The sequence below is a fragment of the Meleagris gallopavo genome, chromosome 1 (assembly GCF_905368555.1).
Source record: "Meleagris gallopavo chromosome 1, MGAL_WU_HG_1.1, whole genome shotgun sequence".
Lineage (NCBI taxonomy): Eukaryota > Metazoa > Chordata > Aves > Galliformes > Phasianidae > Meleagris > Meleagris gallopavo.
Window position 1 is genome coordinate 167,932,437 of NC_139404.1, and position 19,821 is coordinate 167,952,257.

Here is a 19,821-nt window from a genome sequence, read left to right on the forward strand (position 1 = left end):
GTCATCCACAGTAGTAGGAGGGCTGGTCTGCATTTCTGCTTCTCTGGTAGTAGTTCCCTTTCTATGAATTGTGAGAAAGGGATGTTATCTGATGTGATCATACATCCTCTGGGAAATAGCTTGAGAGTGCAGATTCGTTTCCTGCAAGCCATTATCTGTTGCCTACCAGACCTTCCCCCCTGCAGTACACTTGTGAACTGCACATAGTGTAGTCAAGCAGAGCTTCAGTGCCTCTCTGCTCCTGCAGGTACTGCTTCCTCATTTAGCATAACACATTCAGTTTACTAAACATTAGCTGGAGCTTAGTTTTCAGTTCTATAAATCTTGACACAACAAATATATCCCTATCCACTGAATTCATAAGCCTCCTCAGTTTTTCTACTGACAGGCATGAGCACTGTTTTGTTGGCTTGGATTATTATTATTTTTTAGAGAACTGCCACTATTCACCTTACTGTGGGTAAATTTAATATTACACTTGAAATCATAGAGTGGCCCAAGCTGGAAGGGACCTAAAAGATCATCCAGTTCCAGCCTCCTGCCATGAGCAGTGCCAGCCAGCAGCTCAGGCTGCCCAGGGCCCCATCCAACCTGGCCTTGAGTGCCTCCAGGAATGGAGCACCCATGACTTCTCTGGGCAGCTGTGCCAGGGCCTCACCACTCTCTCAGTAAAGAATTTCTGCCTAACGTCTAACCTCTTTTAGTTTAAAGCCATTCCTTATTCTTCTATCATTATCACACCGTGTAAAAATTCACCCCCCCCTCCTCATATGCTCCCGTGGATTGCTGGAAGGAAATAATGCTTTCCAGCCTGCAGGTTGCATCTGTGATGCAAGACTACAGCTCAGACACCTCACATTGTTTTCCAGAGTCCTCCAGATTGAGTATCAAAGTTTCCCTTTGGTATACACTTTAAGTGCTTTTTTAAGCACAGAGTTGGACCCTCTTGGACCTCATCAAATCCAACGGGAAATGCGAGTAAGCAGCAGCAGCTTGCTGAAATCCAGCTGCTGGAGTCCCGTCTCGTTTCCCTTAGGGACGAACTCTGAAGGTGAATTTCTGCTTCCATCACACAAGAAGCCCTGCTTTACTGCAGACCCTATCACTGCGAATTCTCGCATGCAGCAGAGCCTCGCACTCACGGCCACTTCTGCCTGGGAGCATTTCAGCGCGCCCGTTTCCCGCCCCGAGCAGGCGGACCCGCCCCCTGGGGGCGCTGCGAGACGGCGACGCCTCCGGCCGCCATCACACCTCGCCCCGCCTCCCGCTGCCAGCCCGGCACGCCCCTCGGGGGCCCGGCTCGGGGGCGGTGCCGCCGCCGCGTTGGTTCCTGCTTCCCGGGCAGCCCGGGGGATGCGCGGTGCTGCCGGGCACCCGCACGTCTGTCCTCCCGCAGCGGCGGTGCCCATGGCGGCGGAGCCGCAGCCCAAAGCTCTGACCCGCAGGCCCCTCCTGCTCAACAAAGTGGAGGGCTCGCAGGAGGTGGTGAACATGGCAGCGATCGTGCCCAAGGAGGACGGGGTCATCAGCGTCTCCGAGGACAGGTAGCGGGCGGGCGGGCGGGTTGCGGCGGGGGCTCCTGGCCGCAGCGAGGCGGCTGCAGGCACGGAGCGGGGATCGCTGCTTGACCTTGCCCCGGGACCGGGCTGAAACAGCGCTTCCAGTTCCCCTTTCCCTGCTCCGTATAGTTGTTTAAAATACCGTATCTCGTTGATAAGATCTTGAGTTCAGTTCCAAGGAGCGCTGTTCGGGGCCCCTCAGCCGTGCGCTGCGGGGTGAGCGTGTCCGAGGCTGCTTGGCGCCTCTTCGTCCTCTCCTGAGCCGGGGCTGAATTCAGCCCTCAGCGGTGTCGGCGCTGTACTCACGAGGTGCCGGCCTTCAAAACACGAGCTTATTTTTCTTACAGAGCCCACGAATAAGTATTTTAACCGGAATTTCTTTACAGCTCAGGTGCTCGTAACTGCGTCCCCAGCTGTCTGCTTGAAAGGCCGATGCTGGCCGATGTGTTGTGATTCCCAAGGGTCATCTTGGACTGTTCGTCTCTGCCTGTTATCCTGCAGAGTGACTGCTGTTATTTCTCTGTTAGCTTTCCCAAAATCTGTCAGTATCTCTTATCTTGTCACTATGTGCATTAATTTCCAGCCAGTTGTCAGATACGTGAACCATGCCAATTTGAGATGGCTTAAGTTCATCCAAGCCATGGTTTCCAAGTGAGCTGCCATGCCTCATAGCAAGGGGAGAAGAGCTGCTTCAAGCAAATGCTCTGCAAAGGGAACTTGATGTAGAGTTTTACAGCACTACATGGCCACAATTCTATTTTCTTTTTGTGTTTTACGTATTTGTTGTGAAGCTGAACAGTGCTTACTCAGTCAAATTGTTTTATTTGTAAGAAAGTGTTCCTAAAATGAATTTGCTCTTATATGGGTCTCTCACTCAATCTTTCTCCCTACCTTATTACCTGGTTTGTGTTATTTTAGCAGCTATGGTTTGTGGAGAGCAGCTTGGTGTTCCATGTCAGCGTTTCTTTGCAGAGGAGAGGTTTAGTGAGAGGTCTGTACTTCATGAATACCAGAGATACCAGGTTCAAGAAAGCAGCGGGGAAACAGAACCTAGGGGTTTCTCTCTCCAAACTGTCTGGTTCAGTGGGATAACCCCCCTCTCCTTCCCACCTCCAACCCCTAACAAAGGCCAGCTGAGTCCTGTTAGCTGCTGAAACCTGCAAAGAACTGTGCTGCTGAATGTGCTGCCAGATGCTTGGCTGAAGCTTTGCTGATGGTACGGGGTAACTCCATCAAAGCAAGAGATATGGTGTTGCATTTGGAGGCTCACAGGTTGTTTAGTTTAAAGGCACTACCAAGGTAAAGTGCTTGCTTGTGGGGCTGGGTTGTGGTGTCTTTGAGGTGCTACAAGCTGTGATCATGCCTTTTCTTTCTTTAGGCATGGAGATGTTCATTGATGGCTCTTTCTTTCATTTCCCATCCATGTTAGCATTTTTATTGTAATTAGAAGATTCAGAGATTAAAACTTTGGAAGGAAGAGCAGTTTAGGAATCCAACCTGGAGGCTTCAGGGTACCTAGGGCTGGAGCGCAGTTTACCAGGCTCTCAACATCACTGCTTTCGCAGATCCTTCCTGTTTAGACCTGTCTGCTGGTGTTAGCGTTAAGGCTGTTGTTTCATGGCCTTGGAATGTGGAGGGCTTTGAGAGATTCCTGGAATCTGCAAAGGCCGGTTGTGGAGATGTTATCTGTCTCTTAGGGAAATAAGTGAGTTTTGGCTGAGCTCACCAGCTTGTGATATGCATTGGTCTTATGAGAGAGATGCTCTGAAACTTTTCCAAGGAGTAGCTGGAGGGACGGACTGTTACTGGTGCTGGTTTGGGCTGGGGAGCACAGTGGAGACAGTTCTCTGTTCAGTAGCTAGTGGCTGGATACATCGATGCTGAAGTTAGGTTTCAACATGCACAACAGCTAGACACTGCTTTAAGGAGTTCCTTAGTGTATCATACGGTTCTATAACCATAAATCCTTCAAAGCAGGAGCGTGGCCGCCAGTCTGTATTTTGTGTGGTACAAGCGGTTTTATCTGGTTTTTAAAGACTGTGGAAGTGGTTTCAGCTATAGCTTGCAGACATAGCTGTACATGATGTAGCCCTGAATTGCTTGTGTTTGTAGCATATATTTTCAGGAATAAAATGAAAACTAAGTAATAATGCAGAGTATGGAGGTTCTTCAAAAAGAAAGGCATAGATGAGGAAACAGGTAATCTCAAGGGGGGGTTGATTAAGACTATCTGAACTTGACATAGTCTGTGGAGTTAATTTCTTTTCAGTGTGCATCATCTGTGTATGTATTTTCTGACTCCTAGTTGGAGTCACATGAGTTACACAGTGTGCATTGTCTTCTGATCTTAATTGCTACTGCTTATTCCTTACTAGGGCAAAGTAGGTTGGGTCTGTATCTCTTTACAAGACAGCTACATTGGAATAATACATAATTTTATTTTGCAAGAGAATGCACCTGTCTAGGAAGGTGAAAGTTAAATGAGCAGCAGCATTCATTATCCAAGCATGTATATACCTGATGCAGGTGAGCTACAAGGAGGAGATGAGCTTTCATCTGTGCTCTTTTCCTTGTCAACAAATGGGTGGAATTAACAGGCACATACATCCAAACAGACACATACATCTTGAGGGATCCATAGTACTGAGCGCTCTCAGTTCTCCACGTGGAGCTAAATGGGATTCTCCTAATGTGCACAGCTGGCCCTAGGCTGTCACCAGCTTGCTCTGTTAAAAGCATGCATTGCCATTTCAAAACTGGTGTGCGTCCTTGTCTTTTGTTGACTTCATAGGGAGCTGTGGGTGTTGGGCACTTCTGCAAAGTAGGTCACTGGTATGTCAAGTTGGGACACATCTCCTTCGTGCTTTGGAGATTTAGTATCGCTAATCTCACCTGAGCATGGGGATGGGGCGGAGAAGCATCCCGACTCACCCAGTTCTTGCTGCCAGCAAGGGCTTGGCACTGGCATCCTTCTGTGACTCCTTGAGCCTGCCAGGGATGTGAATGTTAATTCAGCTGAGTGTTGGCGCGCTGATGCAGAGCTGCCGTGGTAGGAGGGGCTGGAGGCCACCAGCTTTCTTTTTGTGGTACTATCAGCTGTACTGTAGGGGAGAAAAGCTTAGAAGTGTGCTGAAGCAGACAGCTTTCCTGATAAATATGAACTCTGGTCTGCATCCTCTTAGGTGTGCTATAACTTCCGTGCTACGGACCTTGAATGATATATTGCCAGTGTTGCAGGCAAGAGTTGTTTTCTTTAAAGTATTCATGGGAAGTAAAAGTTTCCATAGTTAACAATAGAAAATTGTTGAAACCCCTCTAATTTATTCTCAAAAACAAGCGCTCTAGTCCTCTAGAAGGAGACAAAATCCAGGAGTAAACTGTATGCCTTAGGAAATAGTTCTATATTTTTTAAATAAGGGAACAGAAACCTTTGCCTTTTCCACTCTCTTCTGTCATCTGAAGTCCTTTTGTTCTGAGATGTCTCGGCTTTGTGTGGTTCAATATTTGAACATAAGTGGCAGTGAGCCCCAGCTGTTGTTCATGTACATTCATATTCATGTCTTTGTCTCACATGGAGAAAACTGTACAGAATTCTATGCCTTGGTTTGTTTTGCAGGTTGAGGTTTTTAAATGCAGACTTTGTTTTTTGGGGCTTGTCTTCTGGGCATGTTAATTGACAGGGTTTTTAAGGGGTACAAAAGTGAGTGAGTCTTCTGTAGCTGAAGTCTGGACTTTGATAAACTAATAATGCGCTGGGGATGGGAATATGCATACATGACAAAAATCATGGAAGTTGGCTTTTGCATCTGCGGACAGTCATTCTAACGGGATGAAGTGTGCGCTTTCCACTCTGAAATACCTCAAAAGCAGTCTTTTGTTCCTTGTGATTCTTTTCTTGTCCGGATCCAGGACAAGCATTGTGGTTCATTCCCAAGTGAGATGGGATCATCACCCTGTCCTGCAGTTAGGCAAGATGTGACGAACTGCGTGCTCCCAGAAACATTCTGAATTTCTCTTCTGTGCTGGAGTGATGCAGAGCAATTGCTTCATAGAGCAGTGGTTGTGACATGGGTTTGTAATTCTCATCTAAACACAGAGTTATTCCACTGAAAACCATTCTGCTTTGTGGCTGTTGGCTTGCAGTAGAAGTGCAGGTGGTATGAGAACATTTTCGGTGGTGGCTGTTTGTGCATTGATCAGTCCAAGCCTGTAATTTCACACCCAGGTTATTGCAGTATGAGTAGTGCAGTGCAGTGCAGAAGGTGTGGGTGCTCTTTAAAAGTATAAGAAGACTCATCTGTGCTGGAGGTTCTTTAAATTTTGATTAAGAACATCAGTTGCTGATGGAATTATTGAGAGGAAATGGAGGAACCCTTCAAAAACAACATAAGGATTTGAGGCCTGTTGTTGCAAATGCAACTTGTTTGCTCAGGGTTTATGTTCTCTTTTCCAACTATTTGGATGTGTTGCAAGTGGATGACTGTGTTTGGAACCACGCTCGGGGTGGAGGATAGTGCTGGCTGCTTAAGTGAAAGAAGTGGATTGTTGGCAAGAGGCTTGAGAGGAGGCCCAAAAGCCTCATGGAATCAGAACTTGTTCCAGATGTTGAAAAGTGACTGTTCCTGCTTTCATTAACATGTATCCCATTGAGATGCCAAAATGCTGGGGCTGGTACATAAAATGATTCTCTGAGTATTTGCTGGAATGATATACTTTCCTCAGCAGTTTGTGGGGTACTGAGTGATTTTGCTTTGTGCCATCAAGAGATGATGTACTGAAGGCTGACAAAGCCTGTGTTTACCTTGCCTTCTGGTACTCTCCACTGAGCACTTAGTGTCACTTAAAGATTTAAAGCACAAGGACTCAGCCTTGTCTCTCTGATTTTTCATTCTCTTGCTACTGCTGGCTCATGTAGGTCAATGCAGAAATGGATGCAGCTCCTGCAGCTGTGTTAAGTTCATGTCTTAACTGCAAGCTGGCAGCTGCAAAAATGTGATATGACAGCATGGCTTGGACCACGGCTTGTAAAGACCCAGCTTCAGTGCTGTGGTTAGGTATCAAAGTACAGTGGGAGATTAGGCACTTGAGCCTTTAGTCTGAGATGCAGTGGTTGTTGATCCCCTCTCTGATTTAGAGGTTATCCATTATACAGAAGGTGTAGATGCATGTATCATATCTCACAGCCTCCGTATGAAACAAGGAGAGCTGCTAAATGCAGCTTGCATTTGCCTTGCAGCAGCCTCATTTTCTGCCAGCAGCTGCACAAAGCTCTCAAGTTGCCGCAAGTTTTGAGACTGCGCATCCACCTCCTGTCTTACTTGGTCTTATCTTTCTCCTTGTCTTCTCTAACCTCAACTTAATTTCACTGGTGTCTGTCGACACCCATCTCTCATCAGCACATTGTATATCTGTCGGGCTCCACTGTTTGTCCTGGTGACTGTTCTCTGCACTCATTCCAGCTCTGCAGCTGAACAATGCTCCTTCTGCAGAGGGGACCACACAATGCCACCTCTTTGTGCCACTGGCAGGACAACAAACAGGGGTTATGGGCTGGCTGTGCAGTGCAGAGCTGGCATACAACTCAAAATGGACTACTGCACAAAACCTGTTGGTCTTTCTCCTAAAACTAATTATGCCTAGGAGGTAGTGATGCTTTAGTTTTAAATAGCTGCAATAGCTTACAATAAATGAATTGCAACGTTTGTAAAGCTGGTAGCTCAGTAAGGCTCTCATTGAAGATCAGTTAGCAGACTGAAGTTCTCAAATAGTGTATGAAGTTGTGGCACTGTGAAAATATGTCAGCAGCTTGCCTGACCTGCCCTGAAGGATTGAGCTATTGAGGCAAACTCCTATTTTTTTTTTCTTCTCTCCAGCTGCACAGGATTTTGCATGCTGCCATGCACATAGTAATGTGTGCAGGAAGACCACTCAGATGTGATGCCGGAGTTCTTCCAAAAACCTGCTGCTCCTTGTTTTGCAAAATGTAGCTTGTAACAGTCTCGTCAGAATATGCTTGGCATCTCTGAGAACAAGTGGGGAGGAGAATATGAGAGGGCATAATGTTCAGCTCTTGTGCTAGAGAGCTTTGAAAGCTTCATACACAGTGGGCAGTGCCCCAAGGAAAGAAGCTGGCTTTTTCACAAATAGCTGCTGCGCATCTCTGCATTCTGAGCCTCTTGAATTTGAAAGGATGTGCACAAAACTCTCCAGAGACTGTATTTAATTGCCTTGCTTCCATCACCCGCCTGTCAGATACAGGTGCCTTCCTATAAAACTCTGTAGCTACTTGATGAGAATTGTGGTAGTCACTACTGTAAGGTTTTGCAAAATAGGAGTGTAAAAAGCTCTGTTTCCTGTCCATATGTGGTTTGGGGAAATGATGGATGCTGGGATGACAGTGGGTGCAGCTGTGCATGGGGGCAGGCAGCTTGCATAGCTGAGCCAGTCCCCACTGGTAATTCCAGGAAAGAGAAAACACAATGGGTTTCTTTGTACTTTCATGGGATGAAGTATAAAATGCAGTAAATGCTGTCAAGGGTTGGGTGAATGTCTGGAGCAAGCCTAGAGAATGGGAAGAACAATTATGCAAAAGGAGAAGCAGGAGGGGGAGTGTGCCAGGCTGCCCCTCAGGGAGGGAGCTTTGCATAATCACAAAACCATATGCATCTCCTAGGATTCTGTATTTGTCACTCTTCGTGTGCCTGCTGGCTTGAAATTGCAGCTAAATAATGGTCAAAAAGAATTTTTGGATATCAGATAGTTGACAAACTTTGAGAATGAGATTGTGCTAAAATTGTGGGTGGTCAAAATACAGCCTCCATCCTCATTAAAGGAAGAATGTTTGTGGAGACTGTGTTGTTTTTTTTTTTTTAAAAAAAAGTGTTTTAATTTTGCTCTTAGGCTGCAGGAAATAGTGTTGTGTAACTAACCTTGGCCAGGCTTTGAACATATGGGCTTTGCTTGTCATACCATGTGGATTCTCCATTTAAATCAAGTTTTTTTCAGGGAACTTATAAGGATTTGAGCTCTGAATGTAAGGCAGTGCCAAAGCACAGCCCTTGACAATTCTACTGCCAAGCTTACTGACAAGTTTGATCTGAAGTTGTCTTTTATTCTTCAAATTGCGCATCATTCCTCCTTACTATGAGAGGAAAGATCAGTGCTCCTAGCAGGTTTTTGAAGTAACAGTGGTGGTCAATCCTATCCCACAAGGCAATGCTTTTGACCTTTACCAGTACGTAATAGCAGTTTCCTGTAGAGAGACATCTGAGAAAGAGCTGTCCTAATGTGAATTGGCCTATTTTGCCACCAGGCTGCATTCTCTGGATGCAGATGATAGAGCAAATGCATTGCACCCTCTTCAGGAGGCACCAAAGAAAGAGCCATCACTGTGTTTAGAATCACAGAATAGCCAGAGTTGGAAGGGACCTCAAGGATCACGAATCCCCAACCTCCCTGCCACAGGCAGGGCCACCAACCTCCCCATTTAATACCAGACCAGGCTGCCCAGGGCCCCATCCAACCTGGCCTTGAACACCTCCAGGGACGGGGCATCCACAACCTCTTTGGGCAGCCTGTGCAACACCTCACCACTCTCATATTACAGAACTTCCCCCTGACATCCAACCTAAATCTTCCCTCCCTCAGCTTAAAACCATTTCCCCTTGTCCTGCAATTATCTACCCTGTCAAAGAGTTGATTCTCGTCCTGTCTGTAGGCTCCCTTTAGGTATTGAAATGCTGCAATGAGGTCACCCCGCAACCTTCTTTTCTCCAGGCTGAACAAGCCTAGCTCCCTGAGCCTATCTTCACAGGGGAAAGAATGAATGAATGAATCACATAGAATGTGATAGATAATGTGATTTTTCAGCTCCAGCAGTGAGCACAAATTTGATGAATTTATCCGCAGCTTCAAATTCATTTGTAATAGCAAATAAGAATTTACTTGTATTTTTAAACAGGCAGCGCATCTGCATTGTGAAATACATAAGTAAACAGCTTGCATTTTTAAGCACAAGAAGGGTCTCATTTTGAGTTGATGCTGAAGCTTTTATTTAGTTCTAAGATAATAACGTATATCAGAAACATAATTGCATTTGTGCAAACTAATGTATTCCACAGGATGGAGGGGAAGAGGTAAGAGATTGATTCAGAACTCCAACCATTGGTACATATCCTTTGCATGCAGTGCTTTCATGATTTAGATGTACCAACAGTCTCCTACTTCCACATTAGTTAGCTTATCCATGGTTTGAAATTACATATATAAGTGATTAAGGGAGGAAAATCAGTATGTTTATTGTGATGCAAGATAAGATGAAGCAGGAGAGTGCTGAAAATTAGTCTGCTGTCATGCATTCATTCTGGTTGCTGCTGAGCCTTTATGAAGCAGTGCAGCAAAGTTTATCTTGTGCATGTGTCCTCTGATTTGAATGCTTATCTGAGAACGCATACATTGAGGTTTCTTTCTTTACAGATTCTGGCTGAAGATACTGTCAGACTCAATATTTGCCAGGTATTTTCCTGTATGTGTTGTTTCTAGGCTCATTTATTACTCGGGGATCTAAAAGAGATTGCCTGGCTATATCACCTGGTTGCCTCTTATCTCTGAAAGCCACATAAAGTAATGAAAAGTATCTCTTTTAATAGAGGGGGTCTTTATTAGGTACTTGTTGCCCTTTATGTGAGTTGGAAACTTTAGGAATTTTAGTACCTTGGAATTGGAAATAATGGCTTATGTTTTGTTTAATCTGCATCCATTTTCGTTATGTTTTGAATAATCTTTAAATGCTTCTTTGTGGAGTTTTATGTTACTAAGCAGTGTCTTCTCATTTCTGCATTCCCTGCTTTTATTTTTGACACAGGGACAACTGTATCTCCCCTCCCACCATGCTGCTGGAGCAGATGTAGGCTACAGAGGCATCCAAAACGTGGTTCGAACTGATGTTGCAAAGGCCTTGTGTTTTACAGCACACACATAGCTTTGCGTGCAGCATACAGTAAAAATGACCTTCAGGAAAGATCCTCCACATGGTGCCTTGTTGGGCTCATGAACTGAGTTTTTATTTCAGCAGCTCCAGTACCAGTAAGCTCCTGTCAGAAGCTGATTGCACTTCTGTTGGAAGACCAGCAGGAGCCCTTGTGCTTGTCCCATCGGTGTGCCTACAGCCCTTGGTGCCACTCTTGTCCCATAGGTCTCATTGCTTCAGACTCCAGCAGCCTCTGTGTGCTTGGCTTTCTGCAGGCCAGCATCCAAAGGGGAGGTGGAAAGGCCTTTGAATAGCCCTGCATTTGGCTTCCAAGGGCTGAAGGATTGATTTCAATCCACCACTACAACAAGGTTTTTATCAGTTCTTGCTTCTGTTTGTGCTAAAAACATGCAGAGGAAAAGAATAAACTGATCCTGTATTAGTGGTGCTGAAGGAGAGGGACTAGAAGATAATGTATCTGTGAAGTCAGAATGGACACCTTTGGCTTTGTTGTACCCTAAGCTTGGACCAAGACTTTTTAATGTCTGGAGATAAAAAGTTGATATTTTCTGCATCAGGAAAATGATGCATTTTATTCAGTTCTACAGGACCCTATTTCATGTCCTATGTAGACTCAGACAGTCTACAGGTAAGCTCCAGAAGTGTGTGTTAGGCCAACCTGCGCCTTGCCCCACCTGTACTTAGCAGTAAAGGCTTTTAGCAGTTTCTGAAGAGTGGAAGTATAATATACCTCATTTTTCTAGGTTGCACTGCAGTTTTGAAATTGTTTTAGCTGCAATTATCAGCTAGGATTAGACATATGTTGGGTTTCTCCAAGCAGGAGAGAGCAGTTAGCTTCAGCATGTCAGCTCTAGTGCGTGGTAGACCACTGTCATCAGCACTGTATGTAAGATATAAGGGGCTGATTACACAATGTATAGACACTAATCCATTTCCCTAGAAGAGTGCAGTCTCTTCCCCTCAGGAAATGAATCAGACTTCATAAACAAATCTCTTCTCACTGACTTCTGCAACTGCCAGTAAACGAATGGGAATAGATGAATCTGTGATAGTGCTTCCAGAATACCAGCTAGTAAATGTTTCTGCTAGACTAGAGAGGATCTTAAGCTCAGTCCCATATAAACACTTACTGAACTAACTCCTTTGGGTTACATTCATGTTGATGTTAGTTTTATTTGTAGCCAAAAAAAGCAAAAGCACTGAAGAATATGGAGAACTTGACTTGCTGCAGCACTTGGAGTCTTGTGGCACATGGAGGTCTAAAGCATGGACAGACAAGGAGCACAATGGGCCATTGCAGGCGTGATTTCTCCAGACTAAATGTCTGGGAACATTGCTCTGGGGAACATTGGTGGGGCTGTGATGCTGTTGTTTGGCACCTTCCCCTATCTGTGCTCTTTCCTTACTATAGTTGCTTGTATGGTGGGGGAGAATAAGACCAGCAGGAATGTATGAAATCCTATAGTAGCTTGGATCACTACTTATGTAAAATCTTGGATTTGGAGTAGTTGTTTGAAAGCAGTGGTGGGTTTTTTGGTTTAATCAGCAATTCTATGAATACTGGTTGATGCGATCCTTAGGTTTCCAGTCTTTTTTTTTTTTTTTCCTCAAATACTATGGCTAGTCCATGTTAGATACCAGGGAAAGGGTTATGAATGTACTGATTGTTTAAAAACAAATTGCATGCTGTCATCTCTGGAAATGTATCAAGTTTAACTGAATTCTGAAAGCTTCTCTGTGATTTAGGATGCTTGGACTCTTCCTTTCCCTTCTCCCCAGCAGGTTCTTTGGTAGATAAGAGGTGAGCTTGGCAAAGATTTCCTCAATAAGTTTTTATTAACAGGAAACCAAGCCAAGAAGTCTCCATCCACAACTAGTTCCATCCACTGCATCACTTTTGGTCACTGCTATATTTGTCCTTCTAAAGCTCTGATGACTTAAAACCCCTTTCTGAGGAAGCAGGAATGAACTTATCCATCTGCTTTTTAAGAGATGTGAACATGTCTGAAGGAATGGCTCAAGGTCTGCAAACTTTGGGATGAGAAGCAGGAAGTTTGGATAAGCCTAACAAAGAGCTTGGTGTACCTCAGTTGCTGTCTGCTGTGGTCTCTCCTTTGACTTGCTCTACAATTGAGCTTTTGTTCACATGCATTTTGGACACGAACAGACATTTTTACATGGTTTAAAGAGCCATATTTTTTTTTTAGAAATAAATAGAATTGTTATTTATCTCTGGATTACAAGAATGTACCTGTTAACTATGTAGATAGTTCTCTACTGGGTTTTGTGGGAGAAGTAAATAAATGACCATAAATAAATCTGGATGTGGAAAAACATGGCATGGGTAGTTTGTGTTCAGGTGTTCTGCATGCAAGATAAAAAGTGCAAAGAATGGTTTCAGAGAGTGGTGTGTGTGCATGTACTGACACCTCAGATAAGTGCTATTCTTCCGGAAATATATTGTCTGCTAGCAGGCTCCTGGTTTGCATACCAGCTGTTGTGATTCTCTGGAGCATTATCCTGGCATTGGTTTACACTTCTTGTGGGTTGGGTTTTCTTTTTTCTGCTTGGTTTTTCTATTTATGGCTGCAAGTCATGACTGTATTTAAGCCAGAAATTGTTTATTCAGTTGCTGGCTTATTGGCTTACACCTTTACAGTGACTTCAGGCTAATAAAAATGAAGGAGGAAAAAGAGGAAAATATGGACTACCTTGGCATATTGTTGTGGTACAAAGTAACTAGGAAGTAGGGCTGTCTTGAGTAGAGTCAGCAAAAACCATGTTGTTCCAACTTTCTAATTCTTCTAGATCAGCACCAAATTGCACGTGACTATAGATGTAGGGTGGACTTCAACAAGATCAATATTGTTTCCTCTTTTCAATAATGGCATGAGCCAGCTGGTAGAAGCAGCTGAGCCTAAAGGCCAGTTGTTGTAATGACTAACTCTCTAATAAGCTTAACAGTGCCAGGATATGTTTTGAGGCAGGGGAATCTGTCTGCGCTGCATGACCATTGGTACCAGGCACTGTTTGTGCTGTGAGCCAGTTTGCTTGGTGTCAAACCCAAAGCTTGCCTGGGGACGGAATTAGCTTGGATCGGGGACTATTCCCAGTACACAGCCTGGATGCAGTCGCTGTTTTCTGTGCCAGGTGGCCTCTCTGCCAGAATCATGTCCCAGACCTGTATCATTAATTCATCGGGATGCATTTCACAGGTTAAGTCACCCAGATCATGTGGCTGGCCCTGTTCTCGAGGTGTCACGTTGCTTATGAGAAATTGGTTCTGTGATTTAAAATAAAAATAAAATTACTGGTTTAAACAAGATAGAGGTCTTTAAGCAGATGAGTCTGCAAATATTTCTGCTAACTTGAGGTCTGTGTAAGTAAGTTTGAAAAGCTGGAATTTGAGACCAAAAATAATTTGACATTCTGAAGATGAACCAAATGTCTGGAGGAGGGCAGATCTTCAAGGCCTCAGTGCCGAGTAGAAGAGCAGCCCCAGCAGCATTCCTGTGTGGGACACCAGCCAGTGACCTGAGGGGCTGCTGCCAGGGCTGAGCCCCAGCTGGAATAAAGGGGTGGCACCCACAGCCTCTGCAGTCTGGTTCTCTGCTCAGATCTCAGTGGCTGCTGCTGCCCCTCTAGCTGCTAGACCTGCTTACGTCTGCTTGTGGTGCTCATTAATGGAGTCTACCACTAATCAAGATAACCTCTCTTTGCTTCTGATTCCCAGAGAAATACTCTTGGCTGGTTTGAATAGAGCATTGTTTTGTCATGTACTGTAGGTATGGGAGTTGGGGTATGAGTTTACAAGCTAGCTTGTGCCATTCTTCTGTCATCCTGGGGTGGCACCTTCCTGGCTACAGCAGTGGGGCTGCTTAGCAGCCTGCCAGAAGAGCCCAAGCCTAACTCATAGTTAGGGTAACACCCTCTAGTGTTTCATAGCAGATGAAAGGTTTCATTCTGTGTGCTAAATGGTAGTAAAGACAAATTTTGAAAAGCCATCCACTCCTTTGAAACAAGCATACAGTTAGGGGTTATGTGCTGAAGAAAGAATTCATCATGAAGGTGATGTAGGTAGGGAACAAAACTTAGAGATCGAGGAAGTTTGTAGTCCCTACACAGGAAGGCTTTACCTAAGGTTTTTGTCTTGGAAAGAAAGTTCTGGTCATAGAAGTGACACTTCTGCTCCTGTCAGTTCCTAAAATTCTTGAAATAAGATCATGGAGTAGCCACAGACCTTACTCTAAGCATTGTTTTCACCTCATATGCCTTTTCCTATAACTCAAGGCTTCATTAAGATCTGGTTTCGCTGATAAATGGCTACAGAGAACTTTCACAATATATAGAGGATGAACTAAAATGTTCGGGTGGACAGATGATAATAAACTTTCATTTCCTATTAAAAAATGGTAATGCTACACAGAATCATGGAAAGGACGTGTGCTACTTCAGTGGCTTGTGCATTTCTCCACATTCAGACCACAGGAAATTTCAAGTACAGAAATGAAATGAAATATTTGGAATGTGTTTGCAATAGAAAACACTGTACAGATGGAGATTCTTGTTCTGTAACCGTTCTGTAGGTCTTGACTGGTTTGCTTGCCACTGTTCACATTCAAGAGATAAATTATCTTTTCTGGAGTCTTCCATAGCTTATTTTTGTACAAGCTGTTTACATTTGGGTACCTGGTTAAAGGACCTTGTTTAGTCCTTTAGTTCAGTCCTTTCCCACCTCCAACCCATTCAGTTTTGTAATTTTAGGAAAGAGTCTGGAGGTGAGGGAATGCACTATCCTGAATTGAAGTGTGCTTTTTCCACCTCCCATCCAAATAACACTGATATGTGTCCTGTTAGGAAAAAATTTCTAATTTGCTTTACTTCAGTATATAAACAGTAAAATCATCACTGTTGTTTTCATCCCACTTGAACGTTCTGCTGCTGATCCCATGAGTAGGATCAAGTAAGTGCTTCTGATATTGGTGTTAATAGAGTAGTGTCTCTACAGGTGCTATATGAGGCAGAATGGTGCTAATGATGTCTTACCCTTCGCTTCCACAGCAGTGGAAGCAAAAGTAGGAAATACCTGTAGGATGTTTCATCGCTATTCCAGGACTTTGGTATGGTGCTGCCCATGGCAGTTGTGTTCTCCTGCTCCTGAGCTTCACCCAATTGTTAACTGGGTTTCATGCCTCCAAGTTGGGCTTTTTTTCATCTTTCATGGAAAGTCATTGTAACTTCCTTCACAATCCAGGAAGGAACCTATTCTAGCTTGGGCTTCTTGTGTGTTCCATCATAGGAACCTTCTGTGTTTACACCTTTTCTATGAAAATTTTCTATGAAAAGTTTCTTGGTTAGTTTTTAATATCATTTCAGTTGTTCTCAGGATGATTTAGTGTGAAATTATCCTCTGGTCTTGGTCATTTGGTAGTAAGGAAATTGTATTGGGTTATTCTACTTAGCCCTGAGTTATCACAAGACAACTTCAGGGATCTTGTCAGTGCTTATACATGTCTAAAGGGTGGGAGTCAAGTGGATAGGGCCAGGTTCTTTTCAGTGGTTCCCAGCAACAGAACAAGGAACAAGGGGCACAAACTGGAACATAGGAAGTTCCATATAAACATGGGGAAAATTTTTTTTACTGTGAAGGTGACAGAGCACTGGAACAGGCTGCTCAGAGACTGTGGAGTATCCTTCTTTGGAGGTATTCAGAACTTGCCTGGACACCGATCTGTGAGACCAGCTGTAGGGAACTTGCTTTAGCAGGGGTTTGGTTGGACTGAGTGATCTCCAGAGCCCTTCCAACCTCTTTGATTCTGTGATTCTTTGAAGGCTGACTTGCCTTTTTAAGATCCAAGATCGGAGAATTAAAAAAGCAAAAAGATTTCCTTATTATCATGTGTACTCTGAATACCTTGGAAACAGTGGTTTTACTGTGGCTTTCATAACATTTTTCTACAAAAGCTCCTTCTTTTGTTGTACCACAAAATTGTAGTTTCTCATTCCAGATACATAAGTTCTACTCAGCTTCCATTGCATCAAGTCTTATGGAAACAATTTTAGCCAGAAAGGGTGAAGGAGGAGTGGATTTGCAGTCAAATATACTGAAGTTATGAGTAGCTATCAGTTATGCATAAGTAACATGAAAATAAACAGAACAAGATGCCTGACTTGGCTCCCTTTCCTCCTGTGTAGCTAAACTGATTAGATTCCAGAAATCACAGATCAGAGCAACGTGGTATTGCCATTTGGCAAGGTTATCTATTACCTGAAAAAAGTAAGCAGGTGGGGGCAATCGATTGCTGAAGCTGAAAATAGAAATGAAAATTTTCTTTATGGATGGAGGAAACGTTTGAGAATGTGTGATTGATTATCTATCCTGCCCAGCAGATAAATGTAATTTTTGTTTAATAGGAGCATATCCAGTCTTGATGTTATGCTTCTAACTGCTTTCGATGGTAACTGCTGCATCCTTGATGCATTTTTTATAGTAGTTAATTACTGTCATAAGATCTTAGCAGGCACAGGTGTTTCATGGAATGGAGCACCTCTCCTATGAGGACAGGCTGAGAGAGCTGGGGCTGTTCAGCCTGAAGAAGAGAAGGCTGCGAGGTGACCTGAGAGCAGCCATTCATTATCTAAAGAGGGGCTACAGGAAAGAAGGGTACAGACTCTATAGCAGAGCCTGTGGTGACAGAACAAAAGGAGATGGATTCAAGCTCAGGGAGAGTAATTTTAGGTTAGATATAAGGAAAAAATCTTTTACAGTGAGTATGGTGAGGCAGTGGAACAGGTTACCTAGTGATGTGGTTGATGCCCTGTCCTGGAGACTTTCAAGGCCAGGCTGGATCAGGCCCTGGGCAACCTGATGTAGCTGTGGTGTCCCTGTTCACTGCAGGGGAGTTGGACTAGGTGACCCTCAGGGGTCCCTTCCAACTCTAAGGATTCTATGATTCTGTTCTATGATAGGTAGCTTCTGGATCTCTTGGGAAGAGGATGGCTGGACTAATGGCATCCCACCATGTGATCTAGAATCAACTATTAATTTCATGTTTTTTTCCTCCCTCAGATTTGTTTGAAACTTATTCTAGGGAGTGTAATGCCAATGCCTGCATGCTCAGAAGATCTCATAGCCTGCCTTGTCCTCCTAGTTGAGTGTTCTTACTCTTATTGTGGAGTAAAAATGAGTGTCATGAGGAGAGAGTTTGGAATCCATAAGGTCATGCAGTTTAAGTTAGGATTGGAGGTACAGCACAGTCTGGGGAGATTGTGGGATTTCACACAGCCTTTTGGCATTTTGCTTTGGTTGGCTTGAGCTGCCACGTTTACTAGTTTATGATTAGTTTATGACCCTCGTTTATGAGTACTTACCTCCTTTATGAGGACAGTGTTACCAGACCTGTGTACTTACATTAGACCTCCAAGTGTCTGGTGTTACTGTGCTTAAGTTCTCTTATGAAGCTGGATCCTGGTGTTTCTTTCTCTATCTGTCCAGAATTAATCTAGAAGCATATCAAGTATCTGCAGTTTTTTGAAAACAGGCAAGTACCAAATGTGAGTATTTTGTAAATGCTAACTAAACAGCACCAAGTTTCATTCCATGTTGTGTGTTTACTTATTGTTTACTAAGGATTTTTGAGTTAAAAATGAAAAATGTTTTATTCTTGAGTCTCAATAGCAACTTGACTCAGTCTGGGTAGGCAACAAGAGGAAGAACTTGCTAACAGCCAGTGCTGAAACATGAAACTTTCCATGAGCCCTGCAGTAGAAGTCATCTGAACTGATGCTTTTTCTCTCTCTGAAAATTTTTTCTTTCAAATACAAATTTTCAATTGAAAAGCAAACAAATGAACAACCTCGAATTTGAATTCAGATAAATAGCCTTAGCTAACCTCCTTTTTAAAAATGTTACTTAATTTGCTATCTGCTTATTTCACAATGTTTCACTTTTTTTTGCCTTAGATCCCTTTAAAGCCTAATGGATTTAGTGTCCCAGGTAGCAGTGCAAGAACCTCACATTTGTTAAATGCAAGTGCACTATATACAGAAGCCTTAATGTAAGAAATACTTTCCATGTTACATATTTAGAGGTTACACATAGGGAAATACACAGTTGTCGAGTGCAGCTTGAAGGGTTTTTGTTACCATGTCTGTCACCACTAGACTGCTTCATAAATTCAAAGTGTGGAGCTGGAGTTCTCCGTTCCTTCTGGTGTTGGGTTGACCTCATGCAAAAAGCCTTCTTGATGCTCCAGAAATCCCAGTAACTGGAGTGTGGGGGAAGCCTTGGGGTTTGAAGAGTCTGTCTTCAGCCTGCTCTTCAGTTTGAATAAATCTGTTATTTCAGAACACTATGCTGTTATGGTTTTCTTGCCTTGAGGTTACCGAAACAGATGCTCGCTGCCATCCTTACTGCAGGCTTTGTGTCGTTTGTACTTTATAACCTGTTTATAACATATTGTTTATTCTTCCCACTCATGTTACATCTGTAATGCAGCTCCTCTCACCTTGCTCTCTCCTGTTCCTTGCCTTCCTGTTTATTCATTCTTTTGGTGGCTCTGTCTTATCAATTTGAAATTCAAAAAAGGCAGGCTGTCTCCTTCCTGCATGAAGTCTTGGAGCAGTCAGTCGCACATCCTTGGTATTTAACAGCATTAGCAATAGCAATATTCAGCAGTCATCTGTAATGAAAGTGAAATGGGACTGCTTGGACTGGAAAAACACTGGCATCTGATATTTGATTTAAAAATAACCAAAAAAAAAAAAAAGGGCAAAAGAAAAAAAGTACCCCATGAATTGGTGTTGAGAGAGTATTTGGGTGTGTTCAATGTTTCTATCAGCCAGATGTAGCCTTCTGAAGACTTGAAGTATCTCCTGTATCTCCTGAAGTATCCAGTATCTTCTTTCCTGACAGCAATCTACAGTAATTGACAAGTTAGTAATAGATTTTATTACACTTATTTGTTGTTGAAATACATTCAACTGCTTTGAATAACTGAGAGACACTAAATATATGATGCCTCTCAGGCAACAGGGAGTGGGCTGGGATGCTACATGCAGTAGAAAACTGGCGTTTAAATGGGGAGAGGTGGAGTGAATGGTAATATCTGCCTTTGCCTCGTTGTTTCAAAGTCATATTTGACTTGAAGAGGACAACAGCTGCTGGAGTGGGTATGTGGGCTACCACCGCAACTGTGTGTGGGTGCACGCATGCTGAAAGCTTCCGTTGCCAAGGAGAGGGGTGACCTTGGCAGACTGGTGGCTTCTGGTTAA

At 43.7% G+C, this 19,821-nt stretch overlaps 1 protein-coding gene across 2 annotated transcripts in view; it reads left to right on the plus strand.

Moving 5' to 3' along the window:
- Positions 1-1,257: 1,257 nt before the first annotated feature.
- Positions 1,258-19,821, plus strand: part of WDFY2 (WD repeat and FYVE domain containing 2) — a 64,554-nt gene continuing 45,990 nt past the window's right edge. Inside the window, exon 1 of one of the 2 annotated variants that reach the window (XM_085215923.1) lies at positions 1,258-1,544. In XM_085215923.1, the coding sequence (XP_085072049.1) occupies positions 1,354-1,544 (191 nt within the window). In that variant the 5' untranslated portion in view covers positions 1,258-1,353. The remainder of the gene's footprint in view (positions 1,545-19,821) is intronic. The other variant, XM_010728780.4, reaches the window with a different exon arrangement.